General features: G+C 47.2%; 2 protein-coding genes across 4 annotated transcripts in view; one reads left to right on the top strand and one right to left on the bottom strand.

Moving 5' to 3' along the window:
- The first annotated feature begins 45 nt into the window (after positions 1-45).
- ZC2HC1C (zinc finger C2HC-type containing 1C) lies at positions 46-6,092 on the top strand. Of its 2 annotated transcripts, none has more exons than XM_037031464.1 (3): positions 46-145; positions 1,227-2,568; positions 4,705-6,092. In XM_037031464.1, the coding sequence occupies exons 2-3, from the start codon at positions 1,246-1,248 to the stop codon at positions 4,966-4,968; spliced, it is 1,587 nt and encodes a 528-aa protein (XP_036887359.1). In that variant the 5' UTR covers positions 46-145; positions 1,227-1,245; the 3' UTR covers positions 4,969-6,092. The 2 variants fall into 2 exon arrangements, with proteins under 2 accessions (XP_036887359.1, XP_036887357.1); XM_037031462.1 differs by having other exon boundaries at positions 46-319.
- A 2,586-nt stretch (positions 6,093-8,678) lies between these two features.
- NEK9 (NIMA related kinase 9) overlaps positions 8,679-11,366 on the bottom strand; it is a 34,468-nt gene continuing 31,780 nt past the window's right edge. For both annotated transcript variants that reach the window (XM_037031801.1, XM_037031802.1), the window contains one exon: positions 8,679-11,176. In XM_037031801.1, the coding sequence (XP_036887696.1) occupies positions 11,054-11,176 (123 nt within the window). In that variant the 3' untranslated portion in view covers positions 8,679-11,053. The remainder of the gene's footprint in view (positions 11,177-11,366) is intronic.

Here is an 11,366-nt window from a genome sequence, read left to right as displayed (position 1 = left end):
GACAGGGCTGGGCACGCATGCGCTCCCGTTTCCAGGCAACGGGAATAACAGGGACCAGCTAAGAGCGCCTGCGCGGCCGTCGGTTGAGTAAAGGGGGTTTGGTCCGGAAAACTAAGTCCTGAGCACTTGACCCTGAGATCCTCAGGTATGCGGAAGGGCAGGGAGTCATGGGGTCAGCACCTCGAACTCCCAAGGGCCCGGTGGACGAAAGAGTGAAGGTTTGTCTCCAAAGCGGAGTCCCCACTGGGGGCGCCCCCGGCTGACCCTCCAAGACAGAATGTGACTTCCGTGTTCCGGATCCAAAACGCTTGGCAGGCAGGTCAGCTGGTCCCCGCTTGTCAAGTTACAAACCTGCAGTCTTGCGACGGGGACTCCTTCCTACTCCTTGGGTGAGGGCCTGACAGCCAGCACCTGCTGCAGGCCCTGGGCGGCCTCTTTACTCCTGGGAGTCAAGCATGGATCCAGCAGGCGGGAAGCCCTGAGAGCTCTGTGTGCCAGGCGCTTAACGTCTGGGCCACAATTTTCTCACCTGTAAAATGATCTTCGAGTCCTAATATCCCTAAATTACTGTTATGTAACTCTGAGCGAACCCCTCGGTTTATGGGAAAAAAACTGGAGCCAGCAAGGGCAAGTTGCTTGTCCTGTGTCGCAAGACTAAAACCTGACTTTCAATCCAGTAGCTCTTTTCAGTAGCTCCTTCCACCTGTTACAGGGTGTACTGCGTGTGGGAGCAGCATCACTGTGTACAGAGGAGGCTGGTACGGGTTTAGGCAGGAGCACCTGTGTCACGTTCGGTTTTCTAACCTCAGGAACTAACAAGCGCTCACAGGACCTAATAAGCACTCACCGAATGCATATTGAAAGAAAGTTCTAGCAGACCCAGCACCACTGTCCCTAAAAAGTTTAAAGGAGCCCTGGTTCCTGTACCTCAGTGGGTAGCGCGCGGGCTGTGAATCATAGGGTCGCCGGTTCGATTCCCAGTCAGGGCACATGCCTAGGTTTCCAGCCAGGTCCCCAGTGAGGGCCATGTGAGAGGCAACCACACATTGATGTTTCTCTCCCTCTTTCTCCTTCCCCGTTCTCTAAAAATAAATAAATAAATAAACATTTTTTTTTTAAGTTTAAAGGAAAATGTAGGTAGGACAAATGTAGGAATAGTTTGCCTTAGCACCCAGGGGGAATCTCAGACAAACTTCTCACTTATATCTGGTTTAAATCCCCCCTAGGCTTCAGTCCAGGCCCTGAATGGCTGGTCTCCATTTGGCGCCACCTCTGCCTGTGGGCATTATGCTGCCATATAAAGAAACAGAAGCTCCAGAGTTCCACTCAACTAACCACTACGAAAAAACGGACTCTTCCCTGCTGTCCTCCATGGGGCACCTGAGGAGCAATTCCCAGGAGAAGCTTTTGAGCAACAAAGAGCCAGCGCTGGGTAATCTGCACACTCAGTCCCGATGGCACACCTGCACCAAAGCCCAGAGCTACTTCTGTCCGCACTGTGCCGGAACCGGGCAGCTAGATCCAAGAAACAATCTCCAGAGTCAAGCACAGGGTTTCTTTTACTCATCAGGCCCTCAATCCCGGTATCCCAAAGCCAATAACCAGGAATCCATCCCCTTTACAAAGAAGCGAGTTGGGGTGGACCGGGCATACCCGCTGAAACCTGTCTTCCATCGGAAGTCTCGAAGTACAGGTGAGAGTGGCATGGATTGGGACCAGGATGTTTCTCCAAGGCCCCCTGAGCAATGGGAGTTTTCACGCAGCAGCTCTGGTTTGAGGAACTGGGCAAACTCATCTATAGTCAGTACTGTTGCTGCCACGCAGGTGGAGAAGGCCATGGCAAACCCCAAGAGGACTGAGTGGATGCAGATCCAAAGACTAGAAGCTGCAGGGGAGAGTTTAGAGGAGGAAATCCGAAGAAAAGAGACCCTCCTGAGGGAAAAACTGAAGAAGACGGAGGAGGAACTCAGAAGGATCCAGAAAGAAAAGGAACAGACTGAGGAAAATGAAAAAAGAGAGGTACAAAGACCGACACTCCCCAGGAGGAGAGTTCAAGGTAACAGTATCGCTCTGCACAAACCGGTCTTCTCCCAGGAATATGAGCCTAAGGAGGCCTTCGCTAGAGACAATGGAGAGGTTGAAACTTGGGGACGGTCTCACGAAAATTCTAGTCCATTCTTGTTCTCTGATTATGGGATACAGACGCTCAAAAGGGAAAGACTAGTGGCAAGCAATAACAAAATCCGAGACCGAGTCTCAGAGCGGGTGAAAGAGAAGTTTTCTCAGCCTGCGCAGGTGCCAGGCAGTGCTTTGCCAGGGTGCCCCAGCAACTCAAACTTGTCTAGGGCACCAGACTCCGTGGGCTCCAGCTATTCCACCGAAGAGCCAGAGCTCGGCGAGTGCAGTCACTGTGGACGCAAGTTCCTCCTGCTCAGGCTAGAGAGGCACTCCAGTGTCTGCAGCAGGATGCAGGGTTCCAAGAGGAAAGTGTTCGACTCCTCCAGGGCCCGGGCCAAGGGCACAGAACTAGAACAATACTTGAACTGGAAGGGACCAGCCTCAGTCAAGGTAATGAGGGCCTTATAGATTTGACTTTGGGCAGGGATCATTGCAAGGGCCTGTTATTCTTCATAAGGTTTTTTTCCTTTTTTTTTTAAAGAAAAATGTCAAGTGTCATAAAGGGAGAAAGTGAAAACATTTATTGATGATTACTGTGATGGGAGCTTTTCATATGGCCCTTACCACAACCATGTGAGATTTCATTATCTCTTATCAATTCAAAAGTCCAGTCTCACAGAGGTGAATTTGCTTAACCTCTGATGTGCTTGAGATGCACATCAACAGCTTTAAATAGCAGAGTCAGCATATAAATCTGGATTGGTACGACTCCAAAATCTAGACTTAAAAATATATGTCCTTTTGATTATAAAAATAATAAACATTTACTATGGAACATTTTTTAAAAATCAAAAAAACTATTATCTATTTCACTAGTTTGAGAGAATTACTTTCACTTTGCAATATGCTTGGCCACATCCCAAGATTAAAATCTGTTATCACTCCTGTAACCACATCTGTGTTTTCAAGATTGGCTCAGTTTTCCCAAGATTAAAATCTGTTATCACTCCTGTAACCACATCTGTGTTTTCAAGATTGGCTCAGTTTTGGTATACTTCCTTTTTTTAAAAACACAATTTTAAAAAATATTTTATTTATTTTTAGAGAGAGGGGAAGGGAAGGAGAAAGGGAAACATCAATGTGTGGTTTCTTGGGCGCCCCCAACTGGGGACCTGGTGGCAACTGGGAATCAAACCGGGGATCCTTTGGTTTGCAGACCTGCGCTCAATCCACTGAGCTACACCAGCAAGGGCTCAATTTTGGTATACTTTCTAAATAAAAACATGAAACACAATTAAGTTTGGAATTCTTTTCCATTTACAGTGTAAACACCTTAAAGGTAAAGAACTTTATTTTTGGTTAACATAAAACTAAATTGTGCCCTGAATGGTAATGGCTCAGTGAGTTGGGCAACATCCTGAGAAGTCAAAGGTTGCTATTTCGATTCCTGGACAGGGCACATGCCTGGGTTGTGGGCCAGGTCCTGGGTTGGGTGGGGGATGTGCAAGAGCCAACGATCCGTTTTTCTCTCCTGCTCTTTCTCCCTCCCTTCCCCTCTGTCTAAAAATAAATTTAAAACAATGTTTTCTTCTGCTGCCTACCTTGTTTCCTAAGTGTGTGTGTTGGCTCATGTACTTGTTTTGGTCTCTATCTTTTTTAAAGGTTTTATTTATTTATCTTTAGAGGGGAAGGGAAAGAGGGAGAGAGGGAGAGTCAGGGAAGGAGAGAGGGAGAGAAATATCAATGTATGTGGGTCCCCTGCTGGGAACTGCCCTGTAACCCAGGCATGTGCTCTGACTGGGAATTGAACCACCATCCTTTGGTTCACAGGCCCGTGCTTAATCCACTGAGCTACACCAGCCAGGGCTGGTCTCTCTCTTGTTGGAACTTACTCAAATATCTGTTAATACCTGGCTGCCCATTTATATTTAAGCTTAAGTGGGGCTTTTTGACTAAAGACGGTCACATCAGGGTTTTCAAATAGTGAGCCCCTTAACTGGAGTCCTCCAGAGTCAGTGTCCCATGGCTTTTCCGTTGCCTGTTCAGTGCCTCCTGAAAACCCTTCAGTCTCCTCTAAGAAGTGCCCATGTGCCTGGTAACCTGGGAGCCAAGCTAGGGAAGGAAGCTAACACTTCCACATTTCATCTTATATACTTGCAATTAATCCCTATTTTCAGCCCCAAGATGAACCCTTTCCTTCCCTGTGCCTGGATTTCCTGAGTCTGACCCCTGCCCGGTTGAGTTTCTCCAGAGAATAAGCCCCCATTGTCCTGTGAGGGTACTGAGGGTTGGGGGGGGCAAGGTGGGGTAGCTGCCCTGGGGGCCCGGAACTTCTGAGCACCGAGGCTCTTCCTGTCTCTGCTGGGGAAATGGCTTGCCTCTCAGGACTCACCTCCCTTTGCAGGCCCTTAGTTTACATGTCTCCACTCAGGCAAGTCAGTTTTCACTGTAGGTCCTTTCCTGTTCTCTTTGACCTTGCGGATTAGCACCCCTTTTATTTCCTTACTCTCATTCTAGTGAAGACTCAGGAGATGAGTTGTATGATCATTCACCAAGTTGAATGATCAGTCTTCCTTCTACTTACAGGCTGAACCTCCCCAGAAGAGCAGCTGGAGACAGAAGCATGAATCTTTCATCCGTACCCTCCGCCAGGCTCGAGAGGTCCAGCAGGTCATTGCCAAAGGTGGAAACGCCTCAGACTTGCCTCCCATCCCACCTGCAGAAAATCCAGACTATATTCAGTGTCCTCACTGTAGCCGTCACTTTGCTCCCAAGGTGGCTGAGCGGCACATTCCCAAGTGTAAGACCATTAAGAACCGCCCTCCACCTCCAAGAAAGCATTACAGTTGAGCAGACAACAGTGGAAACCTCCTCCATAGCTCGAGGAAGCTCTGCTTCTCTTCAGCAGTAAGTGGGAGAATAACCTGATGCAAAGCAGGAAGAACTAAAACTTTTACATCTCCCAGATCTGCCCAGAGCTGAAATCAGTGAGGAGAAACCCACTAAGCAGCAGAAGGCAGAAGGAAAACTCACTCCCCACTAAATTACCACCTCAGGCTAGTGGGTCTTATTTAGTCCCCTAAGAACTGATGGGCGAAGACACACGAGTAGTAAGCAGGCTCCATTAAAGCTGCCTTACAGGCTCACTTGTGGTTTGTGCCCATTGCCTGCATTTGTTCTGCCTTCTTGCCACTGCCTCTGCATCTCTGTCTGTGGTTCCTATTAACTCTTCCTGCTCTTGCAGGAAGTTGGCTCATTAGGATGAGCTGGTCTCAGAGGATCATGGTCACCCAGATGATATCTCTTGTACAAGATACTATGATTTTGTTGTAAGGCAAGTGGAAGTCCATCCTTGACCTCCCTGGTGCACAGTCCTGGCTAAAAGCCCATACAAGCACGTGAGGCTAGAGTGCCAATATATCCTAACTCCTGCCTGCGCTGTACTGTGTCATGAAGGGACCCTCGCCTTTCTCTACTGCAAAGGGTAGGGGTGGGGGGAAGCACACTGTATGTCTCTGTAGTTCTTTTCTAATGTCAAAAAGGGGGGAGAAGCTTCAGTTCCAGCTGTTGTTAGCACTCTGTTCTCAAACTAGGTTGGTTGGTGTTTTAAAAGAGGCAGCAGAATGTACCATCAAAGCAAGCTGCCCCATGTCCCTGCTGATTATACCAGTTACCTTCTATTCTAGAAAGCACACTTTGAAGGAAGAGGTGCCAGGTCTTTTTAATTTTCCCTGCAGAATCATGCCTAGTGCAAGTAACCTTTATTAGGCCCTCAGTAAATGGGTTTGAGGAATTTAAAATTAACCAGATAATAAAATGAGAGAGTCCCAGACTTGTGTGGGAGCAGTGATGAGGTAATGTCTGACGGGGCAGTAGCAGTTCCGATAGGATGAAGCTGGTGTAACAGGTCTACTAGTAGGAAATACTATTAAGGTTATTGTCCTGAGAGCATTACTCAAATGGCTACTTTAAAATCCTGGAAAAAAACCACCCAACATGACCTGGGCAAAGGGGACTGGGCAGACGACAAAACCATACTTTACTCAACAAAAGATGGGCACTCAAGTCCAGTTTCATCTCCTCGGCAGCTTCTGCCAAGTGACTGTGCTAACAGAGCAAACCAATTTGAAACGTGAATTTAAGGCTTCAGCTGTGAAGTTACAGGACACTAGGCTGAAAAAAAATTGTATGTTTTTACTTATTGATTTTAGAGAGGCAGAGAGACTGATTGATTTGTTGTCCCACTTACGGTGCATTCACTGGTTGGTTCTTGTATGCGCCCTGACCGGAGATGGAACCTGCAGCCTTGGCATGTTGAGACGACCCTCTAACCAACTGAGCTCCTTGGCTTAGGCTAGAATTTATATTTTAAAGACGGCATATATTGAATTGCTTTATGCTCTTGTTGAAAAGAAAGAGGTCTCACATAACAGGGCTTTTGGTTTGCCACTTAAAAAAACCCTCACATAGACAACTGGATATATCTTTTAAGACTTTATTTATATACTTTTAGAGAGAGTGGAAAGGAGGTAGAGAAACAACAATGTGTGAGAGAAACATCGATGGGTTGCCTCTCAGCCTGCAATTCCCAGGCATGTGCCCTGATGGGGAATCGAACCTTTGGTTCACGGGCCGGTGCTCAATCCACTGAGCTACACCAGCCAAGACCACACTGGGTATTGTGATCCCATGTATACATCCCTGGGCAAGTTTAGGAAGGTACACGCTTTGTTTCACACTTGACGGCAAGAACGAGCTGTGGTCAGCATTCCTAAGTGGTAGCCTGTGGACTGCTTCACCCCACAGGTGTTTTATTTGGCTGGCATGGCACTAAAAATATTATCTGGCATTTAAAAATTGGGATAGGGAGCATCTCTTAAATAACTGAAATTCTGGAAACACCAGGCCAGCAACCATGCATAGCACTAAATGAATGAGGTTCAGAATCAGTGGCCCTTGAGGCGAGGAGAGAGCATCCTGATCCCCTGAGCTCGAGCTCCAAGTGGCCTGCTTGACTTATTTGCATGTTCTGCCCCAGACCCCCACCCTGAACTGGGTTTGGGATCCCTGGATGCTGTTACTAAGAACACAGATCAGGGCCCTCCAGGGAGAACAAGTGTGCTGGGGAGTGCTTTCTATAGACACAGGAAGCAGTTACTCATTCTTATGTTGCTAGGGAAATCAAACAATGTCTGAGTTCCTTCAAATCTCAACAGGCTCAGGCCTTGGTTTTATTAGCGATGTCTATTAGTCTTTTAAATTTAGCTTGATCTGATCTTTGGGAAGAGGTTAGAAACATTTTTGTATCTAAGTCTCTTCCTGGAGAACAGAGGGTGATTGTGGAGAAATAAACAGTGCTTGTTAGTCCATATGTTATACTGCTTCATCTAAGAAACTAGTGAAAGTAAATGCTATAAATTTTAAAGTTCAAAAGGTTAAGCAGCAGGAAAAACCTCACAGTAACCCACTACAGGTAAAAATGTGTACAGACGTCTAAGATAGATTGTGCTGCAGTGTGTTTACGGCAGCACACTACCTCCTGGCCAACATTTTTTTGGTCATCAATTTATCACGGGAGGTAGCAGAGATGTGATAGTGTTTTACTCCTAATGTGAATGATTCTGTGAGGCTTAGTGATCAGTGTATTTATATCCATCGTTAATTACTGAAGCAACCAATAATTTCTGGCTGTGCAGCAGGTAGGAACACGTTCTGTAGCCCTGACTACAGCCCACTCTGCCCTAATGCTGTCGTGAACAATACTTTTTAGGTCCAGGGATACTCATTTGAATTTATTTACAACACATCTTAGCTCCAGAGTTGTTCTATTATGAATGTTTGCAAATCTATGGCAAACCAAATGAAATGTGAGTACAAAGCTGCTCTTGCTTTAAACTTCAGTGAAGTGTTTAGCCAACAGAAGTTGTGACTTGGCTATGCTATGCCAGGGTGACCAAAATACAGTTCAGCCTCTCTGAGGGCAGTTTTATAAACATAAACAGGCACTATCACTTGAAAAAGCCCACTATAATTGGGGACACAAGTACCAGAAGTGATACTTCCTCTTATTTTATTTATCTTTGACAGATTTTATTTACTTACTTTAGAGAGAGGGCAGGGGAGGGAGAAAGAGAGGAAGAGAAACATCAATGTGGGAGAGATGCATGGATCTGCTGCCTCTCGTGCGCCCCCAACTGGGACCTGGCGGGCAATCCGGGCAGGTGCCCTGACTGGGGAGGAATCGGACGCCCTTTTGGTTCACAGGCCACACCAGACAGGATGATCCTTCCTCTTAATGGCTCGTTTTTTTTTCTCCCTCTACATTTTAAGCACTGTATTTCAGAAGTTGGGTTGGGAAAGGGGCGGTGCGGAGCTGTAGCAGCAGAAATGATTCTGAGAGCAAAAAGAAAATGGAAAGAGGCAAAAGTGACTTCTGGGCAAATGTCCCTTGCACTTTCTGTTACAGACCTTTGGCCCAAAGACTCATGAAGGCCCAGTGTCGGAGCATTGTACCCGCGGGGACGGGGGTCCGTGCACAGACTTACTGAGGCACAGCACTATTGAAAGTTTAAATGTTTATTTAAAACAGAAATGCCAAACCACTCCACCCTCAACCTTGCAAACATCTGGCGAATAAAAGCTAGTTCTTCAGCAACAGGGTCAGAGCAGAGGAGGGATTCAGACTACACTCAAAGCATTACCACTGGAGAACTTAAACCACCTAGCACGGCACAGAGAGGAAAAGTCGAGAACTAGCCACAGAAACCACTCAAAGGCGTTTCTGCCGCCGCACCTTCCATTTTTTATCTAATGCATGGCTGCCACCTTTGAACTGGTTTCTGTTTGCATAACTGTTTGGTGGGGAAAATCATGTGGCTGTCCCAGGCACAATTTGGGAAAATGCAAATGGTTTCTAAGGCACAGAACTTAGATTCTCAGCCAGATCCATAGCGAACCTAGGTTTCCCCAGGGAACATGTTAGAGAACATGACCACAGCACTCCACTTCTGCAGAATACCTCCCCGCCGGGACACGGGCAGGGTCTCGCACCCTCCCTGTAATGAATGCTCACTTCCTCCCCACAGTCTCGGCAACTCCCGTGTCCCTCTGATCCACAGCAGAAGCAACCCTCTTGATTTACACGGAAACTGACCCTGCCTCTCGGACCTGCTGACATGGTGGGCACGAGGAACACAGGAAGGTGAAAGGCCAGTCAGTCCTTTAAAAAATCAAAGCTGCATTTACATGATGAACCAAAACCCATCATTAGGGTTTATTGCAGACCCCCCAAGTCCCCAGAATTTGTAGCTAAATCCAGGGTTGGCCCCTTCCCTTATTTTAAGAAAAGGCTTCAGTGATTACATTAGTACTTTTGTACTAGGCTTCCCAGAATTGAGAAAACAATGGGAACATCAAACCAAAGAAGATCCCATTGAACAGAGTTGCCCATCCCCAGCCATGGGGTTTTCCCGGAGCATCAGCCTTTGCATCACCCATTTTAGGGAAATGACAAAATTTCCATTGCACAGATCCTTCCAAAATATTAAACAGACATCAGGCATTCATTTTTTGGTTTAGAGAAAATGAAACAAGTGATGTAGCTGTTTCTAGGAAGGTAGGATGTGAAGACTCATTGAGGCAGCTCCTGGGACCCAAAATGCCACAGGAACCTTCCATAAGCCTTTGTAGTAATACAATGCTCACGTCTTCAGTAAAATCCTCAAATGCTTCTAGGACACTTTCTTGGGAAAGCTAGCTTGCTTCTCTCTACAAGGACGATTCCGGGATTAGGAGAGAGCTCTGTCAGCTCCTTTCACTTGGCAGGTTCTACCTGTTCTGTTAGGCTTCAGGGACTACCAGGTTTTAGGGCTGGCTTTGGACCAAGAAGGAAAGATGATACAGATTCACTGATATGGCTTCATAAAACACCAAAGGGGAGAAAATACTGACTAGACATATAGATAGGGAGTGGTTGCGGCTGATGACATCACGATCAGAACCCTAAGAACCATGAAAGAAGTGGCATAAGAAGCCTTCTCAAGGGCAGAAGACTCAGAGTCACTCCCAGCCCTCCCAAAGATACCAAGAGAAGGCCAATAAAGGACTTCCTCTCCCTCGCGGTTTTCTCTCACGCCGTTCCTACTGCTCCACTGACTGAACTCTCCACAAGCCACCTCATCTCTGAGAGGCATCTGCCAGGGCCAGGAAGGCCCACCCTGCATCAGCCATGGCCTGACATTCCAGCTGTGTGATGAGGAGGGACCCGCCCTTCTTTCTCTACTCCTCACTCTAGAAATTTCAACCAACCTCAGAGGAAAAGCAAGCTAAGCCCACTCCTCCTCCTAAAGCGCTGAGCAGCACAATGTAACTGAACTTTCTGAAAACAAGCCCTAGACACTGACTCCACCAGACGTACTTTTCTGGACTCAGGGCTCCCAAGAGATCTCAGAGCACTTCACCTTTCTCCAGACGACCCTGGACAGACCACGCCTGATTCCAGCCCACTCCAGCTTGACACTGTCCCTCCTCCACTCAAAGGTGCAATGTCTGGTGTTGAATTCCCAAGGCAGCTTCCAATTAATGGTGAAAATGATAAATGGGATATAAGCTGCTACCAGCAAGATTAAGGTGAGCATTGTGTCTCCTCTTCAAAGGTGGGATCACCAGATGAGGTACAGAGCTGCACTGTTATGGCAGTCACTGAGGACAAAGCCAGGGCCACGGGCCCTTCCATTCTCCAAAACAAAGCCACTCCTAGATCCTATCTAATAGGCAATCCCACTCTCCAAGTGTCTGTGGAAAGTGCTTCAGAGCCTCCGCCTTGCGCTCCTTGTCTGCAAGTGAACAAAGCCAGGAAAGCGCTCTCTGCATTCAGTAAGTGTGCAGTGAAGTTCTTTGGATCCCAGTTTCCTGGAGGCTATACAGGCTCAGGAGACTAGAGGCTGGGTCGACAGGAATCTGTTCCCAGGAGGCACCAGGAATCTGAATCTAAGTCAGGCTTTGGATCCACTTCCATCTCTTCCTTTGCAGTCTGAGTTCCTTTGGAATGCATCCCCGTCTGTCCAGATAAAACACAGTTCTGCATTAGCACTACTGCCGCCTGTCATAGCAGATTCAGGACTAGATTCTCAAGGTCAGACTCTAAAGACTGTGGCCACAGTTCAGTGAGTTCATAATACTACTTTAGGTGAAGTCTAGGCCTTTACATTAGCTGCAGATAGGATGACCAGCTGTCCGGGTTTGTCCAA

The sequence above is a fragment of the Sturnira hondurensis genome, unplaced genomic scaffold (assembly GCF_014824575.4).
Source record: "Sturnira hondurensis isolate 20B ecotype Veracruz unplaced genomic scaffold, ASM1482457v3 Scaffold0021143, whole genome shotgun sequence".
In the NCBI taxonomy this organism is placed as follows: domain Eukaryota; kingdom Metazoa; phylum Chordata; class Mammalia; order Chiroptera; family Phyllostomidae; genus Sturnira; species Sturnira hondurensis.
The sequence above is the reverse complement of the archived record's forward strand: the minus strand, read 5'-3'. Positions and strand labels throughout refer to the sequence as shown.

Bases quoted from the DNA above. Each gene is read 5' to 3' on its own strand.
- ZC2HC1C (XM_037031464.1), top strand. From the start codon at position 1,246: ATGGCTGGTCTCCATTTGGCGCCACCTCTGCCTGTGGGCATTATGCTG. The intron at 2,569-4,704 runs GTAATGAGGGCC...TTCTACTTACAG, and splicing joins AGGGACCAGCCTCAGTCAAG to GCTGAACCTCCCCAGAAGAG.